The 21,013-nt window shown below is 32.7% G+C and overlaps 1 protein-coding gene across 1 annotated transcript in view; it reads right to left on the reverse strand.

The window, feature by feature from the left end:
- LOC149906279 (guanylate cyclase 32E-like) overlaps positions 1-17,338 on the reverse strand; it is a 166,500-nt gene extending 149,162 nt beyond the window's left edge. Inside the window, exon 1 of the mRNA XM_090104411.1 lies at positions 16,907-17,338. Within this exon, the coding sequence (XP_089960537.1) occupies positions 16,907-17,338 (432 nt within the window). The remainder of the gene's footprint in view (positions 1-16,906) is intronic.
- Between the last annotated feature and the right edge of the window lie 3,675 nt (positions 17,339-21,013).

Consider the following 21,013-nt stretch of genomic DNA (forward strand, 5'->3'; position numbering starts at 1 on the left):
ACATCATTATATTGTTTAGGTTTATATTATTATTTCTACTATGTTGAAATGTATAAAATATCAAGATGATGTTTTTGGTATTCTAGCTTTAGGTTTATAGTGATTAGAACTTGATCAAAAATAAAAATAAATGTCTACTTTGGATCATCCCAAAATAATTTACTTTTATTTTTGGATAATATCATAAAAATATATTATATAAGTTCTTTTACTTATCGCATTTTATATTGGAACATAAACTTTTAAAAATAAATAGGAATAGTATTTGATGATTCAAATATGTATTGTTCGTTACCTTACTGTTTCGTAATTTTACATTTACATAAATGTTATTTACATAATAATGTAGTAAATTAAGTGCAGATGTACAACTAATCTATACATATAATAAAATCGTAGGAAAGTCAAAACTGTACATTGAATATTTTTTTTAAAGAATACATAATCCATGATCTATAATCGATATAGAAGCCAAAAACATAGTTTTTAGAATTTTTGTCTGTTTGTCTGTTTGTCTGTTTGTCTGTTTGTCTGTATGTTTGTCCAGGCTAATCTCGAAAAGTACTGCATAGATTGACTTCAAATTTTGCATGAATATTACTAACAGGTCGGGTGAGGCTTTTTTAAACATATTATCATGCTATCACCTCCGGGGGAGGAGCTGTGAACCTTTTTTTTTCTTACGTATTCCGTGTATTACGACAGCGTACAATCTAAAGACTCATGTTTAAATGTTGGTTTCGGGTAAGCCATGCTATTATCTAGCTTTACACAATAAAAACTATGTCATTTACGTAATTTGGGCAGAGAATCAGTTTAATGAATTTATTAGTATACAAATTTGAAACAGCGCCATCTATGAGATTTCGTAAAAATCAAATCAATTTACATGTTAACACTACTGAACACAATGTTAAAAATTAATAATTTAAATATAATTATGTTATTTATTTATTTAACTCTTTAACCCATATCTTCCCTTCCCTATAAGGTGCGCTTATAATTCGTGTGAATATACTACATTTTTAAAAGTGAGGGTAGATGTTTATTATTTTAAGTCAAACTAGACACCATTTCAGTTAATCTAATATTGATTGTGTTCATTGGTTACATTTTTAAAAATCTTCGTGTTTTAAAAATTCGATAACGAGGCGGGACTCGAACCAGCATTCTTTAGTGATCGAATTTTATCTATTCTTTATAATACAAAAAGGTTAGTTCGTTGATAATTATTATTCCTTCATCATTTATATGTTGTAAGTAAAAATATACTTTGACTGTTAATACTTTTGTTCAGTATTTACCTGTAATTAAAAACATAAGTTTGATGTGAAACTAGCTGGATTTATTTTTACACACTCACAGTCTTATATTTTGTGTTAATGTTAAAATAGTATTAATAGTGTAAATCATAATATTTTTTCACAATTAAAAATATTTCCTTTTTTTTGATGGTGTTGGCATCGAATTAAACCGCTCTGTCGTTTCGTTCACAAAAAGTGAAGTTATGAGGACCGAATATGTAGCCGCCTTAACTTACGGAAACGAGAGTAACCTGCGTTGTCTGTTAGTTATTGTATAGTCGAATTTAACGTTACATGGAAATTGGAATCTAATTATATGTATACTTATATACTTATATTAAATCTGTAGAGGTCAATTCTGTACATGAAATATATTTCCTAAATAACTATCACGAGGTGATTAGGGATCGACATTGACGCCAAAAATTTTTGTCCGTCTGTCTGTCTGTATATCCGTTATAGAAACAAAAACTACTCGACGGATTTAAACGAAACTTGGTACAATTATTTTTCATATTCGTGAGCAGAGCAGTAACTCCATTTTTAAGCTTTCGTCGCGTGTGCAACCTTAAGGGTTAAAGCTACACAGAAATCAAGTATGAAAGAAATGTTCTCCATATTATATAAAAAATATCTCCCGACATCATAAATGTCTATCTTTTATGGTTGAGCTTAGGAGTTCAAAGCTTTCTGATTATATTTGTCTACTAGCTGTGCCCGCGACTTCGTCCGCGTGGAATAGTGACTATGGGACCTATGACCATGGGCTCAGGGTGGGGCAACAATAATTGTTTTTATTTTCATGCTTCCACTCCCACGCCCACTCCCCTTCACAATTGGTACCTACCAGATCAAAGCCAGGGTAAGCGCCCCACCCAGCCCCACCGTGGCTACGCCCATGCTGAATTACTACTTAACATACAATTATTGAGTAAATACGTACTACCATAAATAATTAAAAGAATTGTTATTAAAATTTCTTACTAAACTGAGCTAAAAAACTTACGTACCAACTTATTAAAGAAAATCAAGAAATGAAATGCCTAACCTATACCAAATAGTTACTACATAATATTGTAATTAAAAATTATGATTAGTATATAATATCGAAAATAAAAAAAAACTAATTCTACGTAAAATTTCTTTTAAATTATGTCATATTATTTTTTAGGAACCAGGGGGGGAGAGGAGCAAATTCTATTTCCTTCCTTTCTTAAATGGATGTTTTTAATAATGTATGGTGTAGCCACTGATCAGCTTAATCGATACTCAATTTTTATCAAATCCAGGAACAAATCCAAATTAGATGTTTCCTGTCTCACGCACGTAACTAAAGGCTGAAGAGAGAGAGAGGGAGCACGTAACTAAACCGTTTAGAGTTTAGACGAAGAAAAGTGTATAGAAAAAGGAATAAATAATTTCATAAACTTCCCGACGATCTTTAAAAATAAATTATTATATCATTTTTTTCATTCCCACTTTTACCCCTATGTAGGTATAATAAGTGGATGAACCGATTTTGATACAATTTATCTAAGAACCAGCGTCGGAAAATATGCTGCTTAACAAAAAAAAAGCCGCATCTAATTCGGTTTACCTGTTAGCCAGCTACGGTGCCATAGACAGACACACACACACACACATAAATACATAGCAGTCAAACACATAACACCCGTCTTTTTGCGTCGGGGGTTAAAAATATAATACGACATAATTTAAAGGACATTTTATGTGGAAAATTTACCTATTAGAAGTAACCATAATGTTAATTTGACCCCGCCCCCCCCCCCCTCCTACCTCAGCTTACCCCCAAACCCTTGGGGAATTTTGATATGATCATCTGGACATGTAAAGGAATAACTGTAGCGTATAACAGATAAATTGCGTTTTATCGTACACTGTACAGTGTACAATAGAATGCCTTAGCAAATGTTCGCCGTGATTACTTATAAATTGTCATAACTTTTTTATTTATGAACCGATTATCATGAATTAAACACTAAATGTTAAATGAAAATTACCACAATACATTAGTGAAAATCGCATCTAAATCGGATAAGCCGTTTCTGAGATTAGCGTGCACAAACATACAGACAAACAGACAAAAAATTTTTTAACTACAGTTTTGGGTTCAAGATCGATTTAATAATAACACCTGCTAATTTTTTTCTACATATTTTCATTGTACAGACATCGCTTTTCCACAATTTTATTATATGTATTGATGATGATGATGATTGATGATTATAACACTCTCAGTCCGTTTTAACTTAATTTTTATTCACTCGCATCAGTGCCACCTAAAAAATCTTTATATCGAAATTCGAGCAAAGCTAAGAAAATGAGAAATAAGAGTTCTCAAGGATCGTTAGAGGTAAGAGGCTTACTATTGACCGAAAACAACATGTGTTATGCCGAGAACCTGAAACCGCTTCACAACGAGAATTGCGGCTCACAGCTGACCGCGAACGGCATGTACTATCCTGTGAGACCGAAACCTTCACTGAGAGGGTATAACGTCTCACAGCTGATCGCAAATGGCATATTTTATCTCGATAATCTGAAACTTTTACTCAATATGAAGACCGTTTGACAAATGATAGGGTGCACCATAATATTATTCGATCTCTTGAAGATGAACATGAGCATAAGCAATGACTAGAGTAGGGACGCGAATATTACCATTATTTGAGACAAGTAGTTACGATTAATAAGTTTGTTTAATGAAAGATTAAGAATTAAAACTATTTGGTCTCTTGAAACGGACGAATAGCGAGAGGCCCGTCTTACTGTAGACAGATTTCGACAGTCTTAATGACTTAGAGGTAAACATAGAAGATCAATCTACGAGTTCGGTGGTGTGGTCCGACAAATATAAAAGTGGGTTTGCTTATTACCTCACAATTGATTACAGATCATCTTCTGTATAGGCGATATTAACGTAGTATGTTCTTTTTGTAATGCTTTAAAGAGGAGTAAGGAGTCGGCTTTCGTTTGAAGATACACCAGAACCTTTGAAATCACTACTTTTAGAGGAACATGTGCACATCTAAACAGTTCTTAGACAATATTCGCTCTTATAGTAGTGCGTTTTAAATGATCCTTTGGTGCTCAACAATTATCAGAGGATCCTTTCATGCTTACTTTTAAGATACAAGGTCAAGTTTATAATTTGATAGGATCCCTTTTGCCTGAAGGCCAACCTAAGTTTCTTCAAATATATTTTGTATTCGACTACAACGAATAGTCGAATACAAGAAATCAATATTTCTCGAATTTAAAATATTACAATTTTTCCTACAGTAGGGCAACGAATGTATTTTCGCATAGTAACGGAGGGGAACTCACGGGGGGTCGAGTGACGCGAGCCACGTACCACAAACATGCTTAGTTTGTTGTACCGAGCGCGAAAGAAAGTCATCGTGTTTTTAGTAAAATTACTATGTAAACTATAACGTAATTTAATACTTAGGTACATATTATATAATGATGCGCTCAAACTGTTAATCTACATTTAATTTAGATTATTATTTGAATTACTAAGTAATGTAGAATTTAAATCAAATTCACTCATGTTTTCCTCAGATTTTCGATGTCCTCCGATTTTAAGATTTTCTTATCAGAGTATTCAATTTTAATGTAGTTAATTTTTATAAGAGACAATTAAGAACATTCAAAAATAAAGTGTCACGTATTTTTTTTAAACGACGAATGACGAAAAACGACGTAATCGCGGACGAAGTCGCGGGCAACAGCTAGTGTTAATATAAATTCATAAATTCATATTCTATTGAAATAGTTATTTGAACTAAACTCGATATAAATCAACAGTGACGTCAAAGGGAATATTGTGTACTGTCTAGGGAGAGAATGTAGCGGGATTTTCGCATGCGGCAACCTTAACACCTGCGTCAATATTGTGCTCTGTTGAGAATCGAACGGTTTGAGAATACTATACTTGAAGGTCTTTGTATGTGTTAAAATTCTTAATGTGATGCTTATTTCTAAGATATGTTTGCTTAAAAATGAAGTAGGTGATTAAACGCGCACTTTAGTTGTGACTTTTTTATTATTAACTATAATTTATTTGAAAAAACTTTACATAATGCTCGGGCAATTTGAAGAATTTATTACTTGGCGCAACAAATACCCTCTTACCATGACGTACTTATTTTCATAACTGCAATTAATAAAAAGTTTATTTGACATAACATATCTACATGGGATACCAGCGTTTATTTTTAAAGATTGTGCTCGAGTGCTGGCCGAACCGCTGTTGCATATTTACAATGTCTGTTTGAACGCAAATACATTCCCAACGCAATGGAAAATTACGCGAGTGATACCGGTGCCCAAAGGTAGAGTGAGTGCAAGCGTTCAAGATTACAGGCCTGTTGCAGTACTATCAACACCTGCAAAGGTTTTTGAAGCCGCTATACAGCACAGGATGTACGAGCAGGTTTCAGGGCAGCTCTGTGATGCACAGCATGGGTTTCGGCCTGCGCGTAGTACTTCCACTAACTTACTCAATCTCATGGCGTACTTAGTACCGGCGGTGGATGCAGGAGTTCAGGTAGACGTGGTATACCTGGACTTCCAAAAAGCATTTGACACCGTCGACAATGATGTCTTATTGAGGAAGTTGGCGGAAGTAGGATGCACACCGAAACTCTTGCAATTCTGGGCATCTTATATGCAAGACCGACAGCAGTATGTCTCTTTCAAGAGGTGTGAGTCCGATCCCTATTCCACGACATCTGGCGTAAGTCAAGGCAGTAATCTCGGTCCCCTGGAGTTCGTCTTAATGATTAACGACTTGCCAGATGTCCTGGAGTACAGTCAGTGCCTGTTATTTGCTGATGATCTGAAAGTTTTTCTCCGAGTAAACGAGGAGGCGGACTGTGAGCGCCTACAAAGAGACTTACTAAATATATTCGAATGGAGTCTGCGAAATAAGCTATATTTTAATATAGCTAAGTGCTCTGTAGTTAGTTTCACTCGCGCAAATAAAAGTATAAACTACAGTTACTCGCTTGGATCCGTTCCTATTCAACGGGTGAATAAGGTGCGCGATCTAGGAGTTTACTTCACGCCTGATCTGATGTTTCGTGAGCACATCACAAACATTTGTAAAAAAGCTTACAAAAACCTTGGGTTCCTTTTGCGCCAAACAAAAGATTTCACTAATATTACAACGATAAAAGTGCTCTTCAACGCGTTAATACGCAGTCACATGGAGCACAATTCAGTTGTTTGGTCGTCCCACGAAGAAAAATATAATATAATGTTAGAGCGGGTCCAGAACAAATACATTAGATATCTTTATTTAAAGCTATATGGGGTGTACCCCTTTTACCCGTTAATGTATCCTACACTATTCATTTTGGGTATGGTAGGATACAATGAACTGAGGGTGCGACGGGAATTCTCCATTGCGCTATACTTTATACAGTTATTGAGGGGATTTGCACATAATCCCGGAGTACTCCAATCCCTCTCGCTGTATGTGCCGGACAAGTACGTTGAGAAGCGTCACAAGCCCCCACTACTCTACGTGCCGCAAGCACGAACCAAGCTGCTTGCGAAGTCTCCTCTGGTGCGAGCACTCCGCGTTCTTAATGACCTCCATGGGAGGGTGGACATATTTACATGCAAGTTGGGTGAATTATCAAAGGTTCTTCTTTATATTATTTGTTATTAATTTATTATTTTTAGATTGTATTTATTATTGGATTATATTTTATTATTGGATTGTGTATATTGTCATTGTATGTCCATTTAGTAGATTGTAAGTTTATAAGTTTAAGTTTTTAGTATTAGTATTCGTTTTAATATATGTATAAGAATTTTAGTTTTAGTCAGTACCGCATTGGGTTAATCCTGTAAAGGTAATTGATATGTGTGTGAATAAATAAAATAGAATAAAAAATACATTTCTAGTAGAGTGTATTATTTCGATTTCAATAAATTGTAGGTACTATTAAAAATAAAAATACCATTTTGTAAATAAGGTGTTATTTTAAATTCGAAACCTTATAAACGTATATAAATACGCGCTCCGAATTTAGCATAAAGAGATACTAAAACGTTGTTATACAAATCGTTTATAAATCATCCCCTTTATCGTATCGTCTGTATAAAAATGAAAACAGGCTTACAAGAAATTGACGTAATTGTCACATCAAAAGGCCGGTATTTCCCCTTTTTTCTCTAATTGCGAAGGGGACACAGACAAGCAAGATTTCATGATAAAACCTGAATCAAAAACAGACTAAAAAGGGAAACATAAACAAAGAAATGTGTAGCTTGTTCAAAAAGATTGCTTCGTAAAATCATGATTGATATTATAAAAAATTTGTATTGGATTTAGTTCAGGAACTTTATATGAACTTAATTTGAAGTTAATATGAAAAATATGCAAAGGTTAAATGTTTTGATTAACATCTTATGATAATCTTTACCAAATTGTTAAATATAATGTGAATCTGTTTCATTCCATACACTATTTCTTTTTATGCAATAGGATGCCTGCCTCCTATTGCATAAAAATAAATACAGAGCAGACGCGTCACCTGGTGGTAAGTGCTCCACGTCGCCCATATGTACCTACCCACAGTGCCAGAGACATTGTGAGTATGTTGCCGGCCTTTCAGGTAGAAATATGCTCTTTTCTTGAAGGTCCCCAGTTCATAGCCGTTAGGAAAAGCCGCATGAGGGAGTTTATTTCAGTTTGTTACAATTACTATTTCTATGGTTGATTTATTTAATACATAAATAGATATATCATTGATTCAAGTACCATTTCTAACTTAATTTTTTTATATTATACTTTTATACATGTGTTTCCTCTATTTTTATTAGTGCCTAGAATAGATAATTATTAAATTAGCCTGGTGTTCTTTCTTTTAATTAGACTTATTTACTTCTAAATAACCTAGCACCTGTAAGGCTGTAACACTTCTAGTGTTACAAGTGTTTATGGGCGGTGGTGACCACTTAACATCAGGTGGCCCACCTGCTCCTTTGCCTGCTCTGACATAAAAAATGCATTTTTATCTCATTAATAATCTTATACAGGATGTCCCACTGTTGGTATACTCAGCTCAAAGGAGGTTATAGTTTTGCATACACTGATTTTTTAAAAAATACTTGTAAAATTACAGACGCATTTTTTTTCAAATAGATGATTTCTTAAACTCTATGTATACACCCATAGCAAGCAATCCGCCCAACTTTGCCACCCGCACGTGAGCTATCGTTTAAGATTATGTTTTCATAGACAAAACGCTAACATTAGCGAAGTAGTATATACTGGCTGCGCGAAGCTAGAGAAGAAAACATAGATTTTCAGGAAAAATTTAGCAAAAAAATTTTGACGTAATTTTGTTGCTGTATTTTTTACGTGATCAGTGTACCTATGAAAAACTACCTTCGCGCTTACTATACCAATAGTGGGACACCCTGTATTTAATATCTTAAGTTATTAACCAGTCCTTATTTATATTCTATTGCCCATATTTTGCTCATATTGCCCTATATTTTGGACCATTGCAATACTATTTGAATACAGATGGGCTACAAATATTTGCTAAGTGGTTACGCAGAAATTCAAGACACTATTAAGATGTTTGCCATTTTCATAATGATGTGGGACTTAATATACGAAGTAGGGATATAAATTAAATTGTTTAAAATATACTATTAACTGAGATTTTTTTTTAATATAAGACTCTTAACAACTTTTATTTTTCTACTGTCCAAATAACAAAAAATTAATCAATAATATTAATACACTATAAATAATAAATAATCAATAAAAGTGTTGGTAAGCGCATAACTCGAGAACGGCTGAACCGATTTCGATAATTCTTTTTTTTATTATATTCCTTGAAGTACGAGGATGGTTCTTATGTAGAGAAAACGTAAATATGTACCACGGGCGAAGCCGGGGCGGACCGCTAGTAATATATATTAACTGTACGTTGCCATGACAATTCTTATACGCATGTATTATTTAATTATTCCTTTTCTTATATTAGTAAAAATGAGCGTTCGTGCCGAGAAGATTCAAAGATACAAAAATCGTCGCCTTATTTCGTGACGTGACGGTATTGCCATGACCCGACCTAAAAATTTTACTCTCAACGCGCCTAAAGAAGTTTCACTTCAAAAATCGGTAAAACATTAACAAAACACTCATTTCCCATCCTAATTTTTAACCAATATTTACTACAAAACTAAGCTGTTTTATAAATAAAATCATTTAAACTCTGTTATCGATAAATCAAACATAAAAAATGCATAAATATGTTTTTAAAATATTTATTTATACACAAACAGTTTAATAAAAATGCAAATACGCTATAAATACTAACTTAATGGCAACAAAAGGGCGATCTAATGTGAACACTTCCATTGAGTTACTATGTACTGCGTACTAGAGAGGGCATCGCTACTACACTATTTGTAACACGAGTTAGAGCCAAGCGTCTAAAACATCGCATACATCTATGACTAGCCGCCCCAGGCGCGCCCCGCACCGCCGCGAATACCGCATTTTTTCGTGGTGTCCTCTCTATACGTAGTAATAATACCTCAATGAACATTTCAGACAAATTATGCAAAGTATGTCATACGGATAACATTGAGATAATATTACTACGTATGGAGGAGACACCACGAACAAAATCTGTGCGCCATTTTTTTGCTCTAACTAAGTTTTAAAAATTATTATTTAGTTAGGTACTTAACGATGAAAGTTATTCCTTTGCACTTTTCCGTATTATTTGTATTATTTGTGCAATATCGTAACACACACGAAGGCATGTTTGATGCGTTTCACTTTAAAACCATTAAAAAATACCGCTCAACATACGTCACATGACGTATGTTGAGTGGAACATAAGTGATGTAGGCGGTGTCGTCTCCTATTAATATTATCTCAATGACGGATAAGTATTTTAAAATAAGTGCATTGAAAGAGACGCTCTACCTACACCATATTAAAACAGATTCTTCATTAAAGTTTTGTATTCAAATACTATATTAATTAAAACTCAATTTGACATGGTGTATTATATGAATGTTTTAAAAAATGTTCTAAATTGGTCAAGATTAAATAGGTTGTTAGATTTTGGTTAAATCTTATCAAAAAAGAAGCATTGTTTTTCAAGTTTGTCTTGGATAAACTTCATAATGTAGCAACTTGTCAACATGGGATTACATTATGTAACAAAAGTAATAGAAAAATAAAGTTTTATTAAAGGAATAAAACATAAATTCTTGTATACAATAAAAAAATCTCAAACCTTCGAGTTAAAAGTTTTCATTTATCAGTTTGAAGTAAAATTAAAGTATTGAAGTAAAATAGGATAAATAATTATCTTATATCTTATCTTATATATAAAATTCTCGTGTCACAATGTTAGTCTGCATACTCCTCCGAAACGGGTGGACCGATTCTCATGAAATTTTCTGTGCATATCGGGTAAGTCTGAGAATCGGCCAACATCTATTTTTCATATGTACCACGGGTGAAGCCGGGGCGGACCGCTAGTATCTTTATATTTTTCTGTTTCTTTGCGGTTATCAAAGATAACCTCATCTATTCGCTTCTTTTATCAAATTATTCCCTTATTTGCTATTTTTAGGTTATTTTAATTTTCCCGCGTTATTCTTTTGTTTCGAAACATTAAATTACATTTCTATTTATAATATTTTTTTTATGTTGTTCCAGAAATTATGTTCCAGTATTCTATGAATAAAATAATGATATCTTTCAATTGAAAAATCTTAGGTCGTTTCTTTCTACAAAAATCTCCTCTTTATTGTGGAAAATAACTGGGCCGATGTTTTCTTTTATTTTTGTTTGATTGACCGAGATGACGACGACGATATCCAGGAGGATACGATAAAATATCGCAAAATTGGACTAGGTAATAAAATATTACAGTCAAATGACTAACATAGATATTATGAACAGAGAGGCAGTTATTATTTAGACTTACTTATTACTATTATAGAGTTGCGGGTTCGAATTCCGCCTAACGATTGATGTTTTTCTTAAAAGATTCAAACATGTTTGACTATTTTTAAGAATAGAAAACATATAGGATATCGCAGATAAGGTTGCCTTATGTATAGCATGAGGCAGATAGGCTATAAGGTTGCATTATTTATTTATTTATTTATATAAGGTACAGTTACAGCATATAATCCAAGAACATTTACATCAACTTACTAAATTAAACAATATTAAGATTACAACCCAATTAAAACTGCACACAACATTTAAATCATTACAATAACATAAAAAAGTGAATACAGTTACTACATACCATCATTAATTATTAAGTCAAATGTTTTATCAATATATCACACAAAAAGTACTCATTAAAATAACAAAAATAATATAAATTAATTATAAGTAAACTTGAATTTTATCAATCATTTAAATTAATATCTATTTTATTTCTAAATTGATACAAATTATATAGGAAAATATTATGTTTGTCTTTGTTTTGAATATTTGTATTCAATTGTTGAGGTACCTACATAAATGGTTAAAAAGATAAACATTTATTTATCTTTATTTATTTATCAATACAAATGCGCAAACTGCATAAAGGATTAATAAACTGTCTATCAAGAACGTTTCTAGGTTCAAAGGCGAGCTAGATCCAGTCCTGTAATTATAGTCATTTGAAACTCGGCGCCAACATGGCGTGAGCTATCTGTTTAGAATAGTCTAGAAATTCCTAGCTGTTTTCCTGTCGATGCTTATGCGAAGAAAAGCTTTGTGCTTGTAAATAAATTAAAATAAAATATGTTTGCTTATAGGAATACTAGTGGTCCACCCCGGCTTCGCCCGTGGTACATATTTCGCAATAAAAGGTAGCCTATGTCCTTTCTCAGGTATCAAAATATCTACATACCAAATTTCATGCAAAATGTTTTAGTAATTTAGGCGTGATTGAGTAACAGACAGACAGACAGAGTTACTTTCGCATTTATAATATTAGTATGGATGAAAGTGCTAAAATTATAACATTTTTCACATAATTACAGATAGCATAACATAATATGGGAATTTTCATAAATATTATGTATCTATTTATATAGTAGTTAATCATGTTTTTCTTCAAGGAATACATAATATTTATAATATAAATCGCTCTTTGGCTGTATGTATGTATGTTACTCTCTAGTCTCAAGCTAGAACTCCTGAAAGCATTTGCATGAAATTAAGGGTACATAGAATATTCATTTTAGTATTTATAGTTTGCTGGCGCTTAGGTTTGAATGTTTACTGAAACATCTTCACCGACTTTATCGCTGTTTCGCCCGCATGGCTCCGCTCCTGTTGGTCTTAGTGTGATAATATATAGTCTATAGCTTTCCTCGATGCATGGGCTATCTAACACCGAAATAATTTTTCAAATCGGACCAGTAGTTCCTGAGATTAGCGCGTTCAAACAAACAAACAAACTCTTCAGCTTTATAATATTATAGTATAGATAAAAAGATACAGGATCTGCACCTTTGTTAATGGTGTATTTCTTTTACTTGACAAGTAACAGTCCTTACAATTTACTGCTACATAAAGCACAAAAAATCCAATTCAATTTGAACTTTAATACACAATCTTTAAAGCTCCATTTACAATAATTACTTAGCTATTGGTGTCCTTGAAAACAAATTCCTTAGGGAATACAATGGCAAAAAAAATCACATAAATTTAATGTGACATCTTTTCCCTGAGCATAATGAATAACAATATAATGAATAACAATAACAAGGTAATTGAGACGTTGTTTTATGTTTTTATTGAAGTTTTCAACAAATTGCATTTAACTTGACTTTTGAGTTACTTACTAGATCGGTGTAGTTCATACATGGTTAAGTTTTAATTATTACTAGCGGTCCGCCTCGGCTTCGCCCGTGGTTTACGTTTTCTCGTATTAACGTTTTCTCGACATAAAAACCATCCTCGAACTTCAAGGAATCTAATAAAAAAAGAATTATCGAAATCGGTCCACCCGTTCACGCGTGATGCCGTCACAACGCGAAACGATTTTCATTTTTATATAAAACATGTTGTTCTGGGTTATTTTATTTATTTATTTATAACACTTAAATACAACTGTATTACTACTTACTGTACCTACATAAAGGAAATCTTACAACTTCTTACAAAAAAGCGTAACACCGAGGGGTCCTGGGTTCGATTCTCGGTGGAGACGAAGAAAAAAAATGGCTTGATCTGGTAGGACACAGAAGGCTGATCACCTACTTGTCCCTATAGAAAATCGATATGTGAAACAGATGTATAATGCATCTGCCCCTTAGACTTACATGGGACTTCATTTTAGTTCTCAAGTTCCTTGCCATCCCTTAGTTCAAAGTTCAAAATGTACCAATTCCGAATCAGATAATTAACAGTAATAACTTGTTAAAATTGACGTGAATAAAAAATATTTATAATATAAACGTTAACGATTGAAAAATCAACCCCAAAAAAAAATTATTTTTTGCTTTTATTTTTACATCGCGAGAAAAGATTGTCGATTTAAATTTTCAATAGCCATTGACGGCAAGATAACGAATTTCATATTAAAAGATCTTTCTTTGAAAAATCCTACGAGATCTAAAGCAGGACGCATTGGAAGCTTTAATGCGTAAATAATTGGCTGTTTAAAGTGAACTTAAAGGGAAAATCTGTAATACGAACTTCCTGTTTCCATAGAAAGCGGCACTTGAAATGAAGATACCATTTTTACAAAAGTAGGGCAAACTAACGACCGGATTTATTAAAAAAATGAACCATGAAAATTGAAGATTGAAAAATCGACATCGTTAAAATTAATACCACCTTGTTTTTTTTATATTTTTGATACAAAGTAAGGAATAAATTAAATAAATATATAGTTCTATCATGATAAGGCCATATTTGAAAAAAAATATTACCTCATCTAATTATTATTCACTAGATTTCCGCCCGCGGCTTCGCCCGCGTTTGCAAAGGAAAACCCGCATAGTTCCCGTTCCCATGGGATTTCCGGGATAAAAACTATCCTATGTGTTAATCCAAGTTACCCTCTATATGTGTGCTAAATTTCATTGTAATCGGTTCAGTAGTTTTTACGTGAAAGAGTAACAAACATCCATACATCCATACATCCTTACAAACTTTCGCCTTTATAATATATATTAGAATATTACAATAGAATATTAGATTTACTTAACCTACATGTCTACAAAACATAGTGGTTGGTAGTTCAGACATAGTGGTCTAGTCTTGATAGTTGCAAATAGTTCTATTATTTAGTCCTCTAGGTATTCAGGCCACGGAGAAACTATTCCATGCTTCAAGCAGTCATGGATGTCAAGCATTGATTGGATTTATCTGAATTATCTACATTTGTTTAAACTCCAGTAACTAATTTGTCCTATACCAGGTTTAACTGAATAGAAAAATAAAAATCGATATCTAAAAACTATAATCTGAGGTCTTTTATAAAATTTGAAGCCAAAAGTTTGTTGTTAATGCATCTTATTTTTTACCTTATTATTAAATACTAGCTGTGCCCCACGGTTTTACCCGCATTGCTCCGCTCCTGTTGGTCTTAGCGTGATGATATGTAGAGTATAGCCTTCCTCGATAAATGGGCTATCTAACACCGAAAGAATTTTTCAAATCAGACCAGAAGTTCCTGAGATTAGCGCGTTCTAACAATCAAACTCTTCAGCTTTATAATAAGTATAGTATATATTATATACTATAATTATTATAAAGATTATAAAATTAATTAAATTATTAACTGTAAAAGACAAAGCTTTGACGCAAACAAACACTAAATAGTAAATCACGAACTGAATTCACGTCACGATTCATCGTAGAAGCAAAAGTAAACACAAATATTTATATATCTCTTAAATTTGACAAATACTTATAAACATGTTTGTTTTATTTAACTTTATATTTGTCCGAAGTGAGAAAGTTAAAATAGCTTACAATAAAACAAAAGCACGTTTTGAGGATTACTTGATTTATTGTAAGGGTTATTTCGTCGCAGGTTGAACAACTTTGTTATCTTATAAATGAGAGGTTGTTTTATATGTTTTTATTTTCATAAAACAAACAGAACATTTCTACAAAAAATAAGGACGCTCGCTAGTTTCTATACTATTAACATATTATGAAAGTTAGCACAATTCTGTAAAATTATTTGAGGAAAAGGGGATATCTGATACTCAATCAGGGTAAAACTATTGGATTTGTAAACTAACGGACTTTAATGGAAATAGCCAGCATTTTAGCGTACCAGAATAATACAAAAGATACAGAAATACTATCATTCACCCGTGGTTTTGTCTACTAAAACGGAGATTATGTACAGTTAAAAAAATAAATTTACAAAGAAAACAAATGACGAAATGTCTTAGTATTATAAGAAGACTAAAGTGCTGCATTATTAACCTACATATAACGCAAACAATACATTAAAAAAGCATTTCCTTCATAAAACGACTTTTACCCACTTTGTATTCATGCTAAAATGCAGCTTGCATTCAAAACGACCTTCACCAAACTAGTTCTAGTACTAATGTTATTTTTATTCTAAACTAACAAACCGGGCGAAACTCCGTTTCGCCACCAGAGACACCTTTTCTTTGCTATAAACCTCACGGAGCCCGAGACCTTTCCAACGAATGCAAAACCGTGGAAATCGGTTCGTGCATTCTGGAGTTATAGCGTCAGGAAGGAAAACCCGACATATTTTTATATAGTAGAATAATAAAATAAACAAATCAAAAGCTTACACATATAAAGTAAATAGTGGTTAAGGTTACAATTATAAAACGACTGGCAAATAAGGCATAATAACAGATTCCAATACTTCTCCAAGTAATCGATTGTAAATATTTATTTTGTAGATTGGTAAGTATTAAACTATTCACGACTCAAGTATTTACTAAAGTATTTCAATATCGAACTATTATTGCTGTCTATTACTTTCTAGCTATATTAACCCATTGACCACCGAGCGGCCCGATCGGGCCGCGATACAATAGATTTTCTATTGTGTCTGTGATTCAGGGACTGAGGGATTAAGAAGTACTAACTACACAAAAATAACTCTACGATACTGTCTTATAATAACAGCCCCCCTAGACAAGTGGCTTTCTGTTAGCGTAGCGTTCGAATAGACTACGAATGTATGAGATTGACGTAAGCTGTAGATACACGTATCTACACTACTAACGCTACACACTACGCTACGCTAACAGAAAGCCACTTGCATAGGGGGGCAGGTATTTCGTTAGTTATAACTATAATTTAAAATCACGTGCTGGCCTCTGATGCCACAATAGATATTTTTACTAACAATACAAATACATACTGTCCTAGACCTCTGTAGCAGTTACTTGGATGCATGTAGCCACACATAGTATGTATCTCCGTTTGTTTTTTTTTCTGTATATTACGTTCAATGTACGTTTTGGATTAATTACTGCAAGTACAATTAATATAAATAAAATATATTTGTTTTACGCTGTTTAAATAAATAAATATATTTTAAGCTCCACATGTTACTCACCTGGCTCCATCTATACGCGCTTAGAAATCCAATCGTTATAGTATTCTTTTCATTTGAATTGCTTCTCAAACTTGGACAGACTTTAGCTCCACCACAATCTCCTTTCACCACGTCGTACAAGTTAACCCCGTTCAAATCCATTTCGATTGATGCTTGATCTTCAATCAAATCATTTGTTGCCACAGAGTAAATATTATTCAAGTAAATCGAATTGAGATTCTTCGTCTCGTATTTCACGTCAACAGTGGTGTTGACGTCGCAGCTTCTGACATTGTCTGTTACATTTCTATGATCCTCGATCACTGGAGGTTTTTCTGTTTCAAGGGTGTCGTTTGTCGCGCCTGTTTTTAGTTTATCATAAATGTCTTTGTTTATGAATTTAGTTGATGCTGACGCAGCGAAGAGTATTAGAATGAATACTTTGGTCGCCATTTTTTTATTTACATTTTAACCTGGAACAAAAGATATTGGTTAATTTTTGAGTAATCAAGTTTCATGTAATTCAATTGAAATGATTAAATTAGTGATTTAAGATTCTTAAAGAGATGTTTTGAAATAAATATCTAATGTCGATATTTTCCTCAAACATTTTCAATTGAACATTATACAGATTAGTGTAAGCGTCTTGGCTCGAGTCACATTAAAAATTTGTAAACTTAATAACTTAAAAATGACTCATAAGTATTTTCTGAGTAACTTGATTTCTTAAGTCGCTGCAAAAGGAGGGTTTGTGATGTTTTCCCCTCGCATTGTTGTCAATTATACCCTAATTGGCGATTATCTTTCAATATTATAAGCTGTGCTTTTTGAAATCAATTACGAAACGTAATCCCTGATTAAAATGGCATTAACTGACGCATATTATTATAAATAAAAAGGAATTCAAACAATCACGATAGGCACATCATTGCCTAGGCAACAGCATACATTTTTATAATTAATACGAAAATAAAGAACTTGTTATGTATACAATATTACAAAATATCATGTACTTTTTACATTGATCTGGCGTGTTTCATTGACATCTCTTTCATATTTATCATTAGCGACGAGGACGGGTGTATATATGAGTCTTTTAAATAAATAATATGTTAATAATGTTGTTGAAAAATGTGCTATTTTAATTTCGGGTATTCTAAAATTAGTTATGTTAAGTTAAGTTATGTTACCTTGCCAGACTATGTAAACGTTCAAGTTATAAAAAGAAAAATATTTTTATTCGCCTACATTTTTCATCTCTACGTAGTAGCTACGAAGTGTTCTACGAATAGTGCTACGCTCTGCTACGAACCTCTACGCTCGATACTTATGTTGAGTTTATAATATAATATAGTTTCTTGTTATTCTAAAACTACTAGTTAAACGACGAAGCTTCGTCTTCTCACAATAATACATATTTTTATTACTTCTCCTCGATAAATGGATTTTAATACGAATTAGTAATTCCGCAGATAAATGAACTAAAAAAATAAACTCTTCAACTTTATAATATCAGTGTGGATTAGGTGCGTATATATATAGAGTAGTATATAGGGTAACGGCACCAGTGGTCAGCCTCATTACAGCTTTTTGAAGTTTTGACACTTGCCATTTCTACTACAATCGTCGAATAAAAAAACGTACAACATGTATGGATTTATTGTTTATTGTAGTTTCGAATCAGCGTTTATCAAAAACAATAATTCTCTTAGTAAAATATATAATTAATTTAAACAAAAAATGGCCCAGTGTCCCAGTGAACAGCCTCTAAAAACCAATAAACAGCCTTGTTGAACCCAGTGTTCAGCCTTTAGTAAGTATAACTAATTATGAGATCAAAATAAACAATGTTATATCAAAATCAACTACCTATATGTATATAAAGTAAAATATGAAGATCTTTCAAAGAGAAGGGGAATTGTATTGAATTAACAAATTGGGGTTGATTTTTCAATCGTTAACGTTGATATTATAAACATTTTTTATTCACGTCAATTTCAACAAGTTATTACAGTTAATTATCTGATTCGAAATAGGTACATTTTGAACTTTGAACTAAGGTATAGCAAGGAACTTGAGAACTAAAGTGAAGTCCCATGTCCCCTAGTGGGGTAAGGGGCAGATGCATTATACATCTGTTTCTCTGATCGATTTTCTTTAGGGACAAGTAGCTGATCAGCCTTCTGTGTCCTACCAGACCAAGACATTTTTTTTTCTTCGTCTCCACCGGGAATCGAACCCAGGACCCCTCGTTACGCTCACGAGTCAACCACTGTACCGAGGAGGCGGTCATAATATAGTTTACTGTTATCATTTTCACAAAATACAATATGCTTTAAGTATTCAATAATATTGCTTTAGTATATTGAAATAACTGCAACAATAAAATGGAACTCAAAATATTGTTTACCATTTCCATATTTAAAAAAAAAGAAATGCTTTTTATTAGCCGCCATGAAAAACTTACATATTTTATTAATCTAAAAAAATAACATCAACGGCTATATTAACAAAAAAACTCGCCGTCTGCAAAGCAGCAACCAACATATTATTACTACACTGATTTTCACATGAGAGCTCCGTGACACAGACACAAAGTTTTAAGTAATAACTTCTTTAGCCGTTTTTAGCAATTTTGGTATAAATTTTCTCTTCTACTTGAAGTTTTCTTCTTGTTTCTACGAAATCGTTGACCTTGACACAGGCTTTTATTTTTACGACATAAGACCCTTTATAACGATTCCCTGCAGCGATTAGAGTAGCTTTGATATCATATAATACCATATAAGTTTTATTTACTTTATTGTGCGTTCGACCAGTCTGAAACAAACTACTTTTGGTTGAAATCAGATAGATATAAATAACCTTTTTTTTATAGTGGGGAAATCTTCCAAAGATACCCACGGCCCCCGGGGAAGGAGCCGTGGGTTATGTCGGATTCTTACCGACTAAAACCCCACTGTGTTCCGTCGAGCCGCTTTAATGATGGGGCCGCGGGTATTTGTTAGAATTCTTCCGCGACCAGATATAAATAACCTGCTAGAATCAATTGTACTGTTATGACGGTACTGTATTGAGCTGTTAATTATCACTACATAGTATAAAACAAAGTCGCTTTCTCTGTCCCTATGTGCCTATGTCCCTATGTATGTTTAAATCTTTAAAACTACGCAACGGATTTTGATGCGGTTTTTTTTAAATAGATAGAGTGATTCAAGATGAAGGTTTTCGTATATAATTTATTATGTTTTAGACAAAGCGAGCGGAAAGCTAGTACTGTTATAATTCACAGCTCTTTTGTATTAAATAATTTAATTAATTCTTATAAATATATTTAAATGTTACCTGTATTATCAAAAGAACATCGTCATTTATCAAACGGCCCGTTAAATTCGTATTACTTTTAAATTATTGTTAGTACTTAACCCGTTTTATAAAATTAGACCTTTTATTATAAGTGACATAACAAAGACAATGAACAATTATTATCCTTTGTGTAATTATTTTTATAATTGTTAATTGTGACAGTGTCCAGCTCAAACAGGTGCTAATCCGAACAATAAACATATTTTATCTTTCTTTATAAATTAGTTTTCATCGTTCATGACAAAGCTCTTACATTATTTTCATAAAAGTGTTTTATATGTTACTAGCGGTCCGCCCTGGCTTCGCCCGTGGTACATGTTTACGTTTTCTCTCCATAAGAACCATCCTCGTACTTCAAGGAATTTTATATAAAAAAAAAATCGGTTCTGCTGTTCTCGAGATTTGCGCAATATATTTGGCGATTCATTTTTATAATTTAGATTACTACAGTATAATATTTTATCAGCACGCCAATATAATTGTCTTGCCAAATCATTTTCAGTAAGCTTGTAATCTAAAAATATAGAAAATTTATTAATCCTATGCGTGATATTTCTGTGCAAATTTTGTTCGTGTAAACGTAGAAACTAGGACACTATGTCAGAATACTGCTAGGAAATATGACGACACTATCTTTGTACAGTTTTTGTTTTTTGTGAAATAGATTTAGGTATGAATGTAGTGAGATATATGAAAAAAATGTATTGTTTTTTTCTTACTTAGGTGAATTGGGAATAAATATATATATTACGATTGTGTTAA

Source organism: Colias eurytheme, chromosome 8 (genome assembly GCF_061535395.1).
Source record: "Colias eurytheme isolate Ceu_HAF_F1 chromosome 8, ilColEury1 Martin Lab GWU primary, whole genome shotgun sequence".
Taxonomy (NCBI): domain Eukaryota; kingdom Metazoa; phylum Arthropoda; class Insecta; order Lepidoptera; family Pieridae; genus Colias; species Colias eurytheme.